We start from the raw sequence: 18,692 nt of genomic DNA, 5'->3' as shown, positions 1-18,692 counted from the left end.
AGCTTGAATAGGAGTTCAAATTCAGATTGAACAGCAGTTTTAATTTTCCTGAGAGGCGTATGTAGGTCTCTGACGATTCTAATTGATTATGTACTTAGCTGAATGGTTGGGATTTTTTTGGTTTTGAACGCTGGTTGTTTGTACTTCATTTAGTGTGTGATTTGTTTTTTTGTTTTTTTTTTTTAAATGAATAAAACACAATACTATATTGTCTGGCAGCCTAGGATATTTCCTATAGTTAAGAATCCTTCTTAGTCTCACTGGTCAGACTTGAAAGTGAATCATTAGAATCTTGAAATTGAAATGTTTTTTCCTTACCCACATTTTTTTTTTCCCTCTGAGAGAATAAATTTGAGAGTTTTTTCTAAAATAAAATTTTGCTAAAAAGCAAAACAACAATTTCCTCTGACCTCCCAAACACGTTTAAAGAATGACATGTATTTTGTGTGCGTGTGTGGGTGTAGATTATGGCCCAGTTTACCTTAAAGTTCTTACTGTCCTTTAAATCCATACATTATTTAAATCATTTGGATAATCAAGGGGGCTGTTGGGTGTTTCAGTCCACTGGAGTAACTGTGAGGCATGACCGAGAAGTTTCATATTTTTACAGGAATCAGGTGGGGCTTTTATGGTATATGGAGACATCAATGCAATAGATACCAAAAATTGGGCCTACCAAAATTTAATGTTTCTCATATCTATTTAAAAAGAAAACAAAACAAAACAAAAAACACAATCCCAAACCCACAAACAAGTACGGTTTTGGTGTAAAAATCTATTGAATGTTGCATAATCCTTATTTGTCTCTTTTTCCCCTTTTATCCCTTTTCTTGCAGGTCTCCCTTGCAATTATGGAGATTTAGAAGAATTAGACAGTGTGGAGGGGGAGCCCCCCTCCCCACACCTTTGATTCTTGGAATTTTCTATGGACAATAATAAGGTTTTTGTTGTATAAAATGGAGAAATAAGACTTTAAAATATAAATTTATATTTATAAGTATTTATATTTTTTGATTAAGTGCCAAACAGAAGTGCATGAAGATTCTCATGGCTGCTGTATAAAACTGAATTTAAGTACTAGGAGTCATGAATTTCCTGCAGCACTGTATTGTGTTGTAAAAAGGGAGTGCCTTAGCATTTGTACTGGCTGCTCCTCTTAATGAGGGAGCAGTTTCAGAAAGGTGAGAATGAATTCTATCCTGCCTGACTGCACTCTGAAGTGTCATTCCCTGCAGCATGCTTTGGATATTATTTCTGTAGTTACCAGAGGAAGTGAAGGCCAGATTAAGGCCTTTCTCTCTTCTTACTGCTACAATGCAGCAACCCTGAAGGATACCTTTGGCAGGAACGTCCTCCATCTTGCTTCATCCTGTGGTAAGAAAGGCGTGCTAGATTGGCTGGCAGACACCAAAGGAGTGGATTTATTGGCAAAAGACAAGGAGTCTGGATGGACAGCTTTGCACAGAGGCATCTTTTATGGACACATTGACTGTGTTTGGTCTTTGTTGAAGGTCAGTATCTGACTTTTATGTATTGCACACTAATTTTTTTTTAATGTGTTTGGGATGTGTGATACATGAACTTGTATCGAAATGCCTTTTCCTATATCAAAATTTCACTCAAGATGTGACTTTTAAACTGATTGAGCTAAACTAGTACAAAACTCTTTGTGGACACTGCTTTATTCAATTTAAACCTGAATTGCATTGATTTTAGTTTAACTTGATTCCTTATTTCTAATAACAATTGGGCCAATCTGAAGTGAAACTTGTGCAGCTTGGAATATAGACAGGATCTCAAGTGTTGATTTTGTAAGTGACTCCACAGAGCGGACCCCTGAGCCTGTGAGGAATCCTGTTGAAGGCAATGGGCTGCATGTGTTTCCATTTACTTGGAAACTCTTGCAGGGTAGGGATCTTAACCAAACAGTCTGGGTTTGGCTTTGGCACCAAATTTTTGAATTTCTGTAAAAATAAGCATTTACCAAATATACTAATAGAAATGATTCCATGATACTAAAAATAGTTAAATGGAAACAGTACTTAACAAATCAGGTATTTGCAGCTCAAAAATTTGTAGCATTTTATTAGTAGTACATGAAAGTGAAATTAGTTAGAAGCTGATTGTAATGTTTGTCTTTAGCTCTATCCCACTTATCTCTTTAGCCAATCACTGACCAGATAGTGGCCAGGGGGTTCTGCCCTTCTTACTTAAGGTATTACACTGGCTGATCATTGCTAGCCTCATCTGTTTTCAACTGGCAGACTAATAAAAATGGTTGTGGCTCCAACAGTTTTAATTTTAGAAGCTTTGGCGTTTCTAAAATGCTTGTTTCACGTGCCACTTTACTTTCATCCTAAGCATTCTTTCCTTGGAACGTTTCCAAGTAGTATGTTTCTCAACACTTTCTAATGACCTTTTTAGAGTGTATGAGATTCATTACTGCAGAATTTTAAAACTTTTTCAGTATAGATGGTGTCCCATATGTATTCACTCCAAGCTGCTGTTTTTTGTTGCGTTTTTGTGCGTGTGGTGACTTGCTTCTCTTTGCCCCTAGATACAATCTAGCAATAGCTGCACTAAAAATATATAGACTTCTTCCTTTGACATCTTCTTCGGAACTGCTTCCAGGGCTAAAATGAACTCTTTTGGGGAACTGATCATGTTAGATCAGTCTGGCAAATATTTGAATAATTCATCCAAAGATGAAATCTGTTAGCCTTCTAGTGTTAGAGGCTGCAGCCTCTGCAGGCATGAACAAAAGACAGTTTGAAGTACAGACTGACATCTGAAGGATTCTTTTAGTTCGGAGTCCAGATTGCTATGTGTTTGAATGTGTGCACAGCAATCACCCCCCCAAAAAAATGTTACACAGCCCCCATCCTATTAGTGAAAATGACTGTCTGCTATCCTTTAAACAAAAAATAACAACCAACTGTGTGTGTGTGTGTGTGTGTGTGTGTGTGTGTGTGTGTGTTAGCTTCTGTGTTAAGTGAGGTGGTGTATCTTCAGCTATTGTTTTCTTTCCTGTTTGTTTGTTTCCTGACACATCTTCCTATTAGTAAACCAACATTCATAGAGAAAATATTCCAATTAACAAGTAAACATACAGTATTTGTAAGTTATTACAGAGCAGCTCCACTTCTGTCACACCTACTTGCTACCATTGGTGAAGGTGCCCAACAGTAGTAGTAATACCTAGCTCTTGTATAGCGCTTTTTCATCAGTAGATTTAAAAGCACAAGGGGGAGACCTGTTTGCCTATTTTCAACTGTGGGAGTCAGTGACAGTTCCTGTGTGGTGTGTTTTTTGTTTTTTTGTTTTTTTTTCTTTTCACTGTACACAGAACAGTACTTATTGTTGAAGCTTGTCCAGTTGAGCCTTTTTGTAGACTTCTTTTGGTATAGTAAGTCCATGTCACTTGTCTCTGATTATTACTTACTGAGTTTAAATCCATCTTTAGAATGTCTTGGAATGCAAAGGATTTATTAGATTCTCCAATGTAAAATTACACTGCGATCACCTAAGAATATTTATCATATTAATTTCTTTACTAGCTGTGAAATGAGGAGTGATAGTAATATTCATACAAGGTGTTTTTTCCTCTTTCAGCATGGGGTTAGTTTATACATGCAAGATAAAGAAGGCTTATCTGCCTTGGACCTTGTGATGAAGGACAGACCAGCCTATGTAGTATTCAAGAAAACAGGTAGGGCATCAAATTAATACAGAGATTCCTATAAGATGTGTATTGCTATCAACATATACATGTGTGTGCATGTGTAGACAGTACTATCTGTTTCTAATTATGACTGTACTAATGGTGTAGAACTTACAGATGTGATACCAACTGACCATGTTGCCTTCACATCTTTTGGAAGGGCATAGAAAGAAAACCTTGTCTACACATACACATTCTATACTTTTTGTCAGAAAAGAATGCAACAGCACTTAATGATGGCAGAAGTTTAAGTCCTAGGGTAAATAGGGCTAAATAACGTTCTGGAACATGTCTTGAGAACTTGTTTTGAGTTCAGTATTGGTGCTCTACTAACTGTCAACAATGAATGAAGATGCAAGTGCTACTGTAGTTACGGGTGAGAAATTCAGAGTACCTATGGTATTAAGTTCCAGGGTGGATTTGATTTAAATCAAATTGATTTAAATAATGATTTAAATCACTAGTCAGGAAGACTCAATTTAATTATGGTTTTCTACATAAAAGCTCTTTCTTGTTGGTTTTCATAACCTTAATACATATTCTTCACAACTCGGAGAGAGATGTAGGTTTCATTTTTAGAAGGTGCACACTATACATTTTTAAACAGTGATTTATTTTGAAAATTTTTCAGATTAGGTTTACAGCTATATCAGAAAATGAATGATTGTTTGTTTGGCTATTTCATTTACCGAAGGTAATTGAAGCAGATAGTTCACCTCCCAATGACCTCATAAATATTTCCAATTCAACAGGTTAATCATTAATATTTGGAGGATTTTCTTGCCTTGCTATATTAGGAGAACATCACCAGACAGTTTAAAACATTTAAATTGTTTTATTTAACTAAAACAACAATGTTAAGTATTCTTGATTTTTTTTTTTCTTCAAGAGCAAGCCTATATATTTTACCAAAACAAGTGTGTGTCCCTCGCTTCACATTTATCTCCAGACTTCTTCTCCTTGTCCAGATCTATTCCACCCTCAACAATCTTCTATTCATTGAACTTTTTGAGACTTTGCACTTTTAGAGAGAGGTAAGGGATTGACTGTGTGTACACAAATTTGCAGAGGGACAAAATAGTTGAGATCTGTTATTTCTCGCCTCTATATATTATTTATTTATTTTAAAACATTTTTGCTGTTAACAAGCATGTTACCTCTGGAGAGACACATCCGCAGTTTGAGAACTGCAAAACTAAGCATCCCTGATGGTATCTTTTAGACTTATCACTGAGTCCCATGGTAAATAGAAAGTTTAACCTAAATGATCTATACAGAAACCTATGGAACCCCATTAGTTTAGGTCCCTAATAAATTAACTATTGGAACTCATTTACAAAACTTTCCTTAAACATTACATGAATATATTGTCTCATACTATAGAATTAGAATTTATAATCCTTATTCCATGATGATATCTTTGAGCTATAATAGGTATTTTTCCTCAAAAAGCATTTTTTTTAAAAAAAAAAATCTGATTTTAAATTAAAAAAATAATTGATTTTTATCCACCCTGGTATTAACATTAGGTTAAGTTAGGAGGGATTCTGTCTGATGTCCTCATCTTGGTTCAGCTATTTTTCAAGAGCCTGCCTAGAGTAAATTGACTCAGTGATGGATTCAGTGACTTGAAAAGAAATAATTCTTTTGACATTGAATTACATCCCTCATGGTTTTAACACCACCATTAATAGATTAAATGAATTCCCTATATCTCATAGCAGCCAGTTTAAAAAAATTGGGATACAAAATTATAAATCTTCAAAACACTTTAGTGTGACTTTTATATGATTTTTAAAAAGTAAACTAATTCTAGTCACTGGCAAGTTATTGTTATATCTAACTAATGCGATCTGCTAATTTGAGTACATCAGAACTTCCTTAAAAGACACTAAGTTTAAAATCTTCTTTGAATATACTTCCCCATCTGTGTTCCTAATATCCCTTTGAATTATTATAATTGAATTTTAAAAATCTAACCTGCTTTTTCCTATTTATGCTCCACTTGTGCTTTTCCCCCCATTTCAGTCAGCTTTTGGGCAATGAAAATAGTTTTGTCAGTTTCCTTTGCTAGTCAATTAAATTTTTGATTGCTGTAATATTTCATTGCACAAATATAGTTTAGTTTTTTGGGTTTTTTTGGTAGAAGAAATATATGCAACCTAATTCTGGGCTGACATTACCTTATGTTCTATTTATTAAACACTATTTCATCATTGTTTTGATATTTAGTTGATTTTAAAATATTAGTGATTACTTTATCATGCTTTGAATCTTTAGATAAAACATAAACTTAGTGTTGCATCAGAACTGATTTGACTTTCTTATCTGTTTGTCAGAGGGAAATAGGTTAAAGTTCACTTTCTAGTATCACGGTAATTACAGCTGAGAGGGTACTCTATTTCCACAGCTCTAATCTATATAATTTTAGCCCAAAAGTGTCTTTTGTGTTGAAAGTTCTTGTGGTTGGTCTAGAATATAAATTAACTGGGAAGAGTTGAAGAAAATCTATTTAGCCGTTTGAGTCCAAGCATGATTTTTTTTTTTTAAATATATATGTGGAAGACAAAACTTTGCATACCAATTAAGGTAGTTCGTGCAGTTTTGTATTGCAGACTTGACATGTAAATAGTTCTTACTGATGAATGTGTGCTCTGTGAAGTTAGACAAATATTGTGAGAAATATATGTGAACAAGGGACATAATGTACAGGACATGCAATCAAATATTTCATGCTTAATAATCATTCTAAATTCTCAAAAGAATCTTAAAATATACCTTTAAAATAGAATTTACCTTGTTTCTTAAAATTTTATTTTTAACTGGAGTAATGTATACTGTTCTAGTTCACACTTATGTCAGAGGTGGAGTTAAACTAATGCAGCTCACACACAGATGTAGTAGATATTGCAGATGAAATTTGTCCTTTGAATTTTAGATCCCACAGATGTCTACACTTGGGGAAACAACATAAATTTTACCTTGGGTCATGGTGGTCAACAAAGCAAACATCATCCTGAATTGGTGGATCTGTTTCCTAGAAATGGAGTCTACATCAAACAGGTATTCTGAAAAAAACAAAGATTAATAACCCATATACTATCATGAGTAAGATTTTTTTTTTTTTTTTTTTCCCACAGAGAAATAATCTCAGTATTGGAGCTGATCTTGCTGCCCTTTCTCATATAACAGTAATAGTTTAGTCATTGAAACTGCTCTGGGGATGCTCCTGGATTATTTTCCCTTCAGTACACAGATCAATGACTCCCAACTCTTTTTGGATGTATAGATACCATGGTGGTGATGTAAAATGTTGGATTGACTTCTGATTTGAAAGCGATAATAAATTCCTAGCTTTGTAAATGGAAACTGTTTTGCAACAACAGATGATGATGTTAAATAATTCCATGCAGGAGGATGGTGCTGTTGTAGTTTCCAGTGCCATATAGACAATGAATTGAAGATGGACAGTGTATTAGTTTGATATACATTCCGTTGTGTCTTATGTGGACAGACTGTATTTCCTCAGTGAACGTAGCATATTTACAAAGTAATTTACAAAAAGAATGCTAAAATGCTGCCCCTCAAACTGTAACTGTATATATTTTTTTCAGGTGGTGCTTTGTAAATTTCATTCGGTGTTCCTTTCCCAGAAAGGACAGATTTACACTTGTGGACATGGTCAAGGAGGACGCTTGGGTCATGGTGATGAACAGACATGCCTGGTATCTTTAAAAATATTGAGTGTATAGTCTAGCACAAAAAAATCTTTTTTCAGATATGCAGTCTCAGAATTCATTAAACGTCTTCCAGAGTGCACCATCAAAGTTCTAATATTTTGTTCAGTTGTAGGTTATTTTTTAACAATGACAGTCTCTGTTCAGAAACTATTTACAAAGGAAGAATTTATATTTAAAATGGATTTGTATTGAAACTGATTAGTACATATTTTTTCATTTGACTAGTACGTAGTTACATTATGCTAATCAATGAATAAAAACGTTAAAATTCAGTTTGGTGCTGTGTGTGTCAGTCTTCATGAAGATTTCAGGGCTATGTACGGACCACCAACAGCATGTACTTATTTTACATGAAATGACATCATTTTTAAAATTTTATGAGAAACCTGAGAATGGAGCAATTTATGAGAGAAATTGCAAGTGTATGTATACGTGTATACATATGTATATATTGTTGTTGTGGAAAACGAGTCACACCATCTGTTTGGTTCAAACAGTCTGAGGTCCTTTTATTGAATACAAGCATGCAGGGAGAAGGAGATCGAGATGGTCGCGCACAGGTGCCACCCTGGTCTCTCTCTGCCCTGCCCCTATAATACCAGACTTATATAGGTCCAAATTCAAGCCAAATGATGCATTTCCTTACCACTCAGGCATTATTAATAAAGCCTCATAAGGAATTAATGGAAGGGCAGTTTCATAACTAGCACAATGCTGATGCACCATGTTATTAAGATGTTATCAAGATCTGCAGTTTGCTGTGACTGCGATTTGACTAGGGACTTTTGCAGGGTGGAGGGTTCATATAATGGACAGCTAGGGACTTTTCCGGAAGCCCTTTTGGCTCTTTTCTAGTTAGAGATTGGCCTAGTCTATTATCTCTAGCATACGTAAAGGCTTTAACTTAAGCCAAGTTTTGCAGGATAGAGGCCTGTAGGCCTCTGCCATTACAGTTCTTGCATATGTTGCATATAGTGCATAGATTTCGCCACAGAATGGGATGGGGTCAGTTTCAACAGCAAGATTAACAGCATAGTATTATCAAGTTGTGTGCTGTAAAGACATTATTGGCTAGCATTTGGAATAACCACATGAATTATGTGAATGAATGTCAAATGAGTGGCAAAGCCAGAAATGACTTGATTTAGGTCCCAAACAAGTACCAGTACCATCATTTGACCACTTCACCTATATTCTGTAAGTGTCACACATTTAAAAAAGAAATAGTTGAGGTTTTTTGATCCCTCCATTTATAATGCCAAGCTTCTTTAGTACTATGAATCCAATTTACAGATGTCCTGATGGAAAGCCATGAAGGCCTTGATATTATGGAGATTGATACTGCTATAGAGAAACATATATTTAATTGATTTTAAACAAAATCCCTTAGAGTGTGTTTGTGATCCCCCCCTCCCCCCATTTGAAAATTGGCTGAAACGGTATTTTTAAACAGGGCTAGAAGCAAATGGCTTTTGGAAAGCTGTGATTCTTCTCTTTTCAGTGGAATTGAGAGATTGGACCTCAAACCTGTACTGCATCACTGTAATTTTGGAGGAAAAATATGTATTTAGGAGAAAGAAGGAACCCTTTTTGTATCAGAGTAACTTCAACACACACACACACACACACACACACACACACAAATTGTGACTATTGAAAACTGCTCAGATGTTTTAGATTTAGTTTCTGAGTAGATTTCAGGTGATCTGTTTTAAAGGTACATGGTAAAAGTATTTTGTCATATTAATCTTCTTTCCATGTGATATGCAATGTGTTAATATATCAAACAATAATTACACAATTCTGTACCTTTTTAAATGAGTTTTCTTTTGCATTTCTATTTTTGTTGTGGGGGTTTTGGTGTGATTTGGTGATGGGGTGTGTGAATGGTTTTTTAAAAAAAACTCTCTCAGTACAGAAATGAGTGGTTTTTAATGTTTTCAACACTTGGTCAATCTGTACTAGGTTCCAAGAATTGTGGAAGGTCTAATTGGCCATCAGTGTTCCCAGATAGCAGCAGCTAAGGATCATACTGTTGTTTTAACAGAAGATGGATATGTTTACACCTTTGGCCTAAATACTTACCATCAGTTGGGTATTCTTCCTCCTCCTACTAATTGCAGTGTTCCCAGACAGGTAATAACTGCTTAGCTTCTGCTTGGACCTTTTCCTCACTGAGAGTGAAATGTTAAGATCATATTGATGTCTATATGTAAACTTTGTAGGGATAATTCAGTGGAATATGGGGTCAAATAAAACAACTTTCTCTAATTTATTAGCACACAATCTCAATGTTAAATATTTGTGTAATGTAATCAGATGGTTTGCCTGTCTGTGCTCTGCTTGGATTCTAAGCTTATAGAACAGGGATCGACAACCTTTAGCACTCGGCCCATCAGGTTAATCTGCTGGCGGGCCACGAGACGTGTTTATGTTGACCGTCCGCAGGCACAGCCCCCTGTAGGTCCAAGTGGCCGCAGTTTGCCGCTGCGGGAAGTGGTGTGGGTGGCAGGGATGTGCTGCCCGCTGCTTCCCACAGCTCTCATTGGTGGGGAATGGCAAACTGTGGCCACTGGGAGCTCCGGGGAGCTGTGCCTGCAGATGGTCAATGTAAACAAAATGTCTTGTGGCCCGCCAGCAGATTGCCTTGATGGGCAGGTTGCCGACCCCTGTTATAAAAGTACTAAATCCTGTACTTGATGACTAGGCACAATTGCAAGAAAAGTGCTGAAGTATATTACTCTGAAGTATTTCCTTTAGTTGAGGGTTTCTATTTCAAATGAGTGAAAATAAAAATATGTATTTACTAAGTGGTATCCTTTTTCATGGATTGTTTTAGGCCACTGGTTTGTGTCTTTGTAAGGTTAGACATGCACATTGAGTCATTGGCTTCCCCTCGCTCCACAGTGCACCCATTCCCTGAAAACCCTTTTAACGTCAGAGGTTGATAGTGGTTTGGGAAAAACAGTAATAGAGAGAATTTTCTGCAATGACAGTTCGTGATAGTTGTAGACAAGAAGCACAGGTTTCAGGGAGGAGAACTTGCCCAAGGTGATACCTCGGAATAAGTTATTGACTATCTCAAAGCAACTATGCATGCAAGAATTGCTTTACCTACTACTGAAGGGAAGTGCCATCTGGAGTGAAATACAACTAACGGCATTCAGCAGCACAGCATTACACAGCAGCTAGTGAGAGGAAGTGAAGAGTAACGGGTCTAATTGAACTGGTTGAAGAATGTTGGGAGGCAGTCAAAGTTTCACCAGGGAAAGGGGATTACATCTTCAATGACAAAGAGTGGTCATTATCTTAATTTCACTTTCCATCTGATGGATGAAATCTAGCATCAAAATGCTCTCTAACAGCATGCAAGGACACTGGTACTTAAACAGAGTGAAGCTTTCCAATAGCCACTTTTTACAGAACTTGTATTTTTCTTTGGCTGTCTCATCTAAGTACTGAACTTAATCCTGCTTAATTCTGAGATCTGTTGATAGCCCAAGGTAGTGTGGCTCTAGGTCTAGCAAAGTGGTGGTGGTGGTGGGGCGGAGGAGGGAAGAAATAGGCTAACCCTTACTGGATTTTTCTTGATCCTCTTTTTATCTTTGGTGGAACAGTGTTTCGCTTTTAAAAAAAAAAAAAAAAAAAAAGCAGGGTTCATTTCAAAAGTTAGTTAATACCAAATCTTCAGTGAAACTGATACAACCATTAAGAGTTTAATTAGTATGGACTTCAGTATTGCCAAATAAGAAGTTGATTTATGCACATCACATTTTATTTGCTTGGGATTTGACACTTGTATGAAAATCTTTGCTTTTATATGTAGGTTCAGGCAAAAAATCTGAAAGGTAGAATGGTGATTGGAGTGGCTGCAGGCAGATTCCATACAGTGCTATGGACTAGAGAAGCTGTATATACCATGGGACTGAATGGTGGCCAGCTAGGTAAGAATGTTTTGTTATACAAATAAAAATCAGCCTTTAAAAATGTTACTCAAAGTAAAAGCTGTCATCTGTATGAGAAAAGAAGCTTAATTAAGTTGGTTTATACTTGTCATCCCCTGGCTCCAGAACACTTTTTTGTTTGTTTGTTTTTTTTACTGCTGTCAATGGTTATTTTTATGCTTGAGGATAAGAATGGGGTAAGTCAAATGTAGCTTTACTGTTCAAATTTATTTGGCCAACTTTCTCTTCTGTGACTCTTGTGTGGCCCATCAGTGCAGACTTTCAGGATACAGAATGTCATTGTTTAAATTTAGAGAGACAAGGTGGGTGAGGTAATATCTTTTATTGGACCAACTTCTGTTGGTGAAAGATGCAAGCTTCTGAGCTACAAAGAGCTGCTCTTGCCTCTCACCAACAGAAGTTGTTCCAATAAAAGATTTTACTTAATTTACCTGGTCTCTCTAATATCCTGAGACCAGCACAGCTATAACAACACTGCAGACTACATTGTTTAAATTTGTAATTTCCCAAGGAGAGTGCTTATGTTGTGCACAGCACTGGGCACGCTGTTGGCACTTTTTTATGTTCTATATCCAGCTTTCCCCATCTGTAAATATACTATTGGGAATTACCTCAATTTTTCATCCTTACTAACTTTTTAAAAGCAAGATTCATATCTGAATATGCATTGTGGTGTGTTTTGTTTGCTATTTTTGCTAAGCCATTACTAGAATTGACTTTTTTATTCTTGCTTCCAGAATAAATCTTCATTTGACGAGTTAAGACGATAGAGTTAAGATGATAGCTTATTAAACATACCACATAGCAGTGAACTTCATTTATAGTTAAGGGTCTGTGTGAAATGAAATATTTTCGCCATTTTAACACTTTAGAACCTGAGACTGATATTGGTGTTTAGACTGAGTTTCTCTTTCTCTTTGGGTTTATATCTGTGCAGATTGAAAAGTTTTGTTAGCTAATCCTGGTGCTTCTTGTTTACATGCACTAGTATGCTGACGCCATGAAGCTTAGGCACTTCTCTGGAAACTGCGTTTATCTCTCCTATGTAGGAGCAAGGCAACAGTGGCTAAACTTTGTATATTACTGTTGGGGAATAAAAAACAACCTTTATTGATAAGAAAATTGTCATTAATAGGAAATATTTTAAAAATATCTTGTGTTCTGTTCTTAAATTTAAGTTCATAGTGTTTCCATGCTATTTCATGGCCCTCTTAGTATACCCTAATACAATTTCTGCTACTCCCATAGGTGGGATATACAATAGGATTCTTGCTTCTTCTAGACCAATGTGGCTCAATCCTCTCTGTCCCTCCTCCTGCTACAGCAGAGCCTGATGTCATAAGCCACATTTTCAGTACAGGGAAGGGGGAAAATGTATGATGGTTAAATTACAAGAGTGTTGTTGAAATGCAGCTTTGTGTAAATTCTCACTCTTTCAATAACTCTGTCTTCTAACCCCCACCAGTACTGTAAAAACAATAAGACTGAAACTGTTATTTATTTTGGGTGTATATTTAATTTTGTCAATATTTATATTAATGTCTGACTTGCACAGGTTTTTATAATTTTAGACAATTTTTAACATTTTAAATAAATTTTAAATCTATTTTAATAATTATTAACAATGTTTACTTAAGGGATTTGCATAATGACAGGTTTCAGAATAGCAGCCGTCTTAGTCTGTATTCGCAAAAAGAAAAGGAGTACTTGTGTCACCTTAGAGACTAACAAATTTATTTGAGCATAAGCTTTCTTGAGCTACAGCGCACTTCATCGGATGCAATTATTTCCCCATGTTATTTCTCCCCCCCACCTCACCCCCCACTGTTCCTCAGATGTTCTTGTTAACTGCTGGAAATAGCCTACCTTGCTTGTCACCATGAAAGGTTTTCCTCCTTTCTTCCCCCCCTTCCTCCCCCCGCTGCTGGTGATGGCTCATCTTAAGTGATCACTCTCCTTACAGTGTGTATGATAAAACCCATTGTTTCATGTTGTGTGTGTGTGTGTGTGTGTGTGTGTGTGTGTGTGTGTGTGTGTGTATAAATCTCCCCACTGTATTTTCCACCAAATGCATCTGATGAAGTGAGCTGTAGCTCACGAAAGCTTATGCTCAAATAAATTTGTTAGTCTCTAAGGTGACACAAGTACTCCTTTTCTTTTTACTTAAGGGATTGTATCTGTCTCTGTCTCTATACAATATACCTCTACGTGGTCCTTGGGAGCCAAAAAATCTTACCGCGTTACATCGAACTTGCTTTGGCCTCAAGCGTTTCCGTTATTAATAGTTACTTCCCGCCCCTGACTGACCCCTCAGAATTCCCCGACCCATCCAACCCCCCTCCCGCGCTGACTTTCCTCGCCCCTATCCACACCCCCGTCCCTGACAAGCCCCCCGGGACTCCAGCGCCCCCATCTCCTGACCGCTCCACCCCCAGAACCTCCGAAACATCCAACCCACCCTGCTCCCTGTCCTCTGACCACCCCTGGCCCGGCACCCTTAACACGCCGTTCAGAGCAGCGTGTCGGAGCCAGACACGCTGACGCGCTGATCTGCTAAAGCGTGCAGCCCCGCCCCCCAGAGCACTGCTTTACTGCGTTATATCTGAATTTGTATTATATCGGGTTGTGTTATATCGGGGTAGAGGTGTACTACCAAAGTCTTGATCAATTGAATTTGGAGCCTCTTAAGAGTTCTCCAGAAAGGGCTTTGGGTTCTGAAATTTTCTCCACACAGTATGGTTTGCCAAAGCCTGGATTTGTCTACCTGCTGGGCTTGATCACAAAATCCATTTCTTTTCTTGAGTATTTGGGGAAGAGGTGGGCTAAACAGCTGGAAGTGGGATGAAGTATTAATAAATATGATAGAACAAGGAATATTGTGGTGAGCATTACTAATATAAGGACAGTCAAATTAGCAATAATGTGGAAGACCTTTTTTTTTAATTGCTACAAAATATTGTTTGAAAATAAGCACTTAGAGTTCTGGATATATTCTTGAAAAAGTCAAACAGAAAATTAAAATAAATGTATTTATAATCTCTGAGTATCTTCATCAAGGTAACTGGCATCAAGAATATGCTTAGAGATATCATGTGTAATAGCTGACTTTTAGTAACTTATAAAAATAGTTTTCTTCTTAAAAAGTAGGAAACAGGAATGGGATTGAGTGTGTGAATCCTTCCCTTTCATTCCCCCCCACCGCCGACCCCAAAAGCGAAACAAACAAAAATCAAACTCACCCTGCAATTAGGTACAAGAGCCTTTACAGACAGGCTTGTTCAATTTCTGAACAGAGTCAGTTCATGCAGCTGGAGCTGGTTTGGCACCTGCGAATAACTAGTTATGGATATATGGAGGTTGTGTTCATGTGATGTGGCAACTAATATCAGTCTTGCCACAATCAAATAAAATTGAGTTTATACAGTGTAATCTGTCCTGCTAATGAACTTTCAGTTTAGTGTGGTAAGCAAGATAAATGCAGCTGTTGTTGTGCATTGTAATGGCTAACCATATTTAATTATCTTTCTATGGTCTGTGATTGTGTAGACCAGATATCCGTTATCTTTTTTCAAGCTTCATTTTGTGATAATGTGACAAAAGATGACAAGTACCTTTTGATTCATTTCTGCCTAATAATTGTGAAGATGTGTTAGTAACGTAGAAAAATTAAATTTTAATTGACTTTTCAGGAATATTTATAGGAGAGAATGGGGAAGTGTTCTCAAAATCTAATGAGAAATTATGGAATCTCAAATAACTAACATAAATGGGGGGGTTTGTATATTGTTGTAGGATATATGCTGGATCCTAATGGAGAGAAGTGTGTAACTGCTCCTCGCCAAGTCTCTGCTTTGCATCATAAGGACATCATTGTGTCTTTAGGCGCTGCAAGTGATGGCGCTACAGTATGTGTTACTGAGAGAGGGGATATTTACTTGCTCACAGACTATCAGTGCAAGAAGATGGCTTCCAAGTATGTATTTTTTCCTTTACAGGGAAGTACAATACTAAGTTAGTTTCACTGTTTTTTTTCTTTTTTCAAACTATTTTGGAAGAGATTTGGAGGGGGGATATTCGTGTTCAAGAAGTAATATATACCTGGTCACTTTTACAGTTGCTTTTTCCTGGACTTCTTGAGCTTGGCTTGAACTAATTGTTTATTTAGTGGAGGCATTGAAGGCTGGCCTTGTTTCTTTAATAAATAGATTAATTTTGTATTTGGGAGTGTGTAAAATAGCCATATGCTAATAGCTGAGTTAAAATACAACCGTTAAAAAGGCTTCTAGAAAATAGAGTATGTATAATTGGATACTTTTAGACTAGCAGCCGTGTTAGTCTGTATGCGCAAAAAGAAAAGGAGTACTTGTGGCAACTTAGAGACTAACAAATTTATTTGAGCATAAGCTTTTGTGAGCTACAGCTCACTTCACTGGACGATGAAGTGAGCTGTAGCTCAAGAAAGCTTATGCTCATATAAATTTGTTAGTCTCTAAGGTGCCACAAGTACTCCTTTTCTTTTTGTGGATACTTTTTAATTACTGTATATTTAAATGAAACAAATCAGTGAAGGTTGCAGATGTAGGAAAATCAGATGAGGGGAAAACGTTAAGAGAAGCTTCCTTTTGTTGTAGCCAAATGGTTTACTCTTAATTTTCTCTTCCAGCAGCTGTCATTTTTGAATCCTCAGTCTTATTTCTCAATTTGATTATGATGGAGAAACTTCCATACTTATATGTAAACCCTTTTAAAATCCCTTCCAATTTAGAACGGGGAGAAGAAAGTAGTTTAAAAATTTGTCAGGGTTTATTTACTTTAAATCAATTTACAATCAATGATTTTTAGTTATTTCCTAAAGAAAGGTTAATTCTCATTGGTTGGTATAACTATTAAAAATGTAGATTTTCTACCAAATGTAGCTTTTAGCACAAGTACCCAAATCTATAATTTAATCAGGAAGTTTTCACTATATCTATATACATATTTATTTAAGCAATTCTATAGCTTTAACATACATTTATTCCGATTGCATTTAAAACTGATTTAATAAACAACACATTTTTATAAACTTACTTTTCTATGTACTCGGCACATTAAAGGTCAATAAAACTCTTAAAATATTGTGTTTGTGTATATTATTGAATTCCAATGTCCGTCTAAATTTAGCTTGGCACAAATCCAAGTTAAAAAAAGATCTAGTAAAGAAATGTCATAAAGTGTAAAATTAATAAAGGAGGTATTAACTGTAGTTACTGAATTGATGGATTTTTTTTCTGGTCACCATGGGCCAGATTTGTAAAGTTTATTTGCCTTAATATGCACCTAAATCAATGGGGGTTACCTGCTTGGATACCATTGGGATTTTCAGCAGTACCTAAGAAAATTCAAAACCTGACCCATGCTGACCAGAAACAAAGAAAGTTAGGAGCCTAACTAGTTTAGTTTAGGTTTTGAAAATCCTGTATTTTAAAGGTGCCTCAAAACCTTGGAAAATCTGGATGGAATTGTTCAAGTTCTTAGGATTAGTGAATCTGATCCTCCACCACATGGCCTTTTATTAATAGTGCAAGAACAAACCAAAACTCTCAATTGGTTTCTCAGCTTTAAACTGTTGAAAATGAAGAAAATGTGCTCTCTGCACCTGCTAGCTGAACTGAAACCAAAAATAATTAAGGAAGACGCTTTTCTGCCCAACAAAATGAAAGACATTTGAAGAAATAAATACTAGCATTCATTATGTTGTAAAAACTGAAAATAATATATATATACTTTAATGCAGTACGTGATATTGTGACACGTACATAAAGTTAACCTCAAAAGTGAAAGATGTTTTCCCCTGATTTTTTGTATATAAGTAAAGCAACATCTTGAGGAGGGCTTATTAATGCACAATATTTTTTTATTTACTTAAATGATTTAAATAAAATAAAATTTTAAATTATGATAATTAAAACCAGGTTTATTTTTTAAAAGGAAAGTATTTCAATTTAAAAGAATTTAATTTTTTTTTAAATCAATTTTATCCACCCAGAAACTTGATGAATTCTGTAAGGATGAAGTATGGATTTTTAAATAAATAAGTTTTATTAATGGGCGATGGGTATGAACTTTTGAAGCTAGAGGAAAATGGATCTTTCAATGTATAAAGTTTTATGTGTTGCATTCTAGTGTTTTCAGGAGTCTGTGTGAAAACTATAAGTAAGGCTAAGTTTTAGTCACAGGTATTTTTAGTAAAAGTCCTGGACAGGTCACAAGTAGTAAACAAAAATTCATGGCCCGTGACCTGTCCAGGACTTTTACTAACAAAAACTTGGGCTGGGGTGCTCTGGCGCGCTGGAGTGGGTGGGTGTGGGGGGAGCAGTGACATACAGCCCGGGACCCCTGCTGCGTGGGGTGTGTGTGTGTGTGGGCGGTGGTGCATGGCCTGGGATGGGAGTGGGGCGGCAGTGTGTGGCCCTGGACTCCCGCTGGTGCTGTGGGAGGGTTGGTGGGTCTGGCAGCCTCCCTACCTGGCTCCAACTGGCATGTCCCTGCATCTCCTAGAGGGAGGGGCAGCAGCCAGGGGGGCTCCTCTGCTGCTCCTGCCACATTCACCAGTTCTGCAGCTCCATTGGCCAGGAACCACAGCCAATGGGAGCTGTGGGGGGTGGCGTGTGGGTGCAGGCACCGCACAGAGTCCCCTAGCCCTTCCACCTAGGACCTGCAGAGACATGCCGATCGGAGCTGGGGAGGCCTCCCCTCTCCCTGAGGTAAGTGCCGCCCCCTCACCCCTGCCCTGCAACCCCCTGCCCTAGCACTGAGCTCCCTCTCACAAATCCAAACTGCTGCTGCTAGCCCAGTTTAGTCATCATGTGGAACCTTTGGGTGCCAGTCTGCCTACTGGGGAAGGGTAGGGGGAGTCTTTTTTTACTTCCTTCTATCTGGGTGAGGTTGGTCATATGGATCCGTTTGTGCTGAGGAAACGCACCAAAAAGGAAAGATGAATTGGTAACTAATTTTGTTGTTCTCGTATTGTGCTGTGTGGTGGCTTTTTTTTTTTTTTAAAGTGTAATATTCCATAGCTGTACAAGGCAGCTGTAATTCTATCCTGGGGTCTTGAGCCTGAGGTTCATTTTCATATTTTTTGACTTGTCCATTAGTCCTTTACATTAGGAGGGTATTCTCCCTATGGAGATGAAAATAACCTATTTTGAAGAATGGGGGATGGACATGAGACAACTACTGTATGTCTCAAGCCATGAGAATATTTTATTTCTAAGGATTGGGAAA

The 18,692-nt window shown here is 37.0% G+C and overlaps 1 protein-coding gene across 5 annotated transcripts in view; it reads left to right on the top strand.

The window, feature by feature from the left end:
- The window catches only part of IBTK (inhibitor of Bruton tyrosine kinase), a 106,959-nt gene that overhangs the window by 14,350 nt on the left and 73,917 nt on the right, over nucleotides 1-18,692 (top strand). For 4 of the 5 annotated variants that reach the window (XM_038394853.2, XM_043510558.1, XM_043510559.1 and 1 more), the window contains exons 2-8: nucleotides 837-1,511; nucleotides 3,613-3,709; nucleotides 6,660-6,784; nucleotides 7,336-7,446; nucleotides 9,427-9,597; nucleotides 11,288-11,405; nucleotides 15,219-15,399. In XM_038394853.2, the coding sequence (XP_038250781.1) occupies nucleotides 1,188-1,511; nucleotides 3,613-3,709; nucleotides 6,660-6,784; nucleotides 7,336-7,446; nucleotides 9,427-9,597; nucleotides 11,288-11,405; nucleotides 15,219-15,399 (1,127 nt within the window). In that variant the 5' untranslated portion in view covers nucleotides 837-1,187. Of the gene's footprint in view, nucleotides 1-836; nucleotides 1,512-3,170; nucleotides 3,176-3,612; nucleotides 3,710-6,659; nucleotides 6,785-7,335; nucleotides 7,447-9,426; nucleotides 9,598-11,287; nucleotides 11,406-15,218; nucleotides 15,400-18,692 lie in introns of those variants that run through there. The other variant, XM_043510560.1, reaches the window with a different exon arrangement.

The sequence above is a fragment of the Dermochelys coriacea genome, chromosome 3 (genome assembly GCF_009764565.3).
Source record: "Dermochelys coriacea isolate rDerCor1 chromosome 3, rDerCor1.pri.v4, whole genome shotgun sequence".
Taxonomy (NCBI): domain Eukaryota; kingdom Metazoa; phylum Chordata; order Testudines; family Dermochelyidae; genus Dermochelys; species Dermochelys coriacea.
This window is presented reverse-complemented; position numbering and strand designations above follow the sequence as displayed.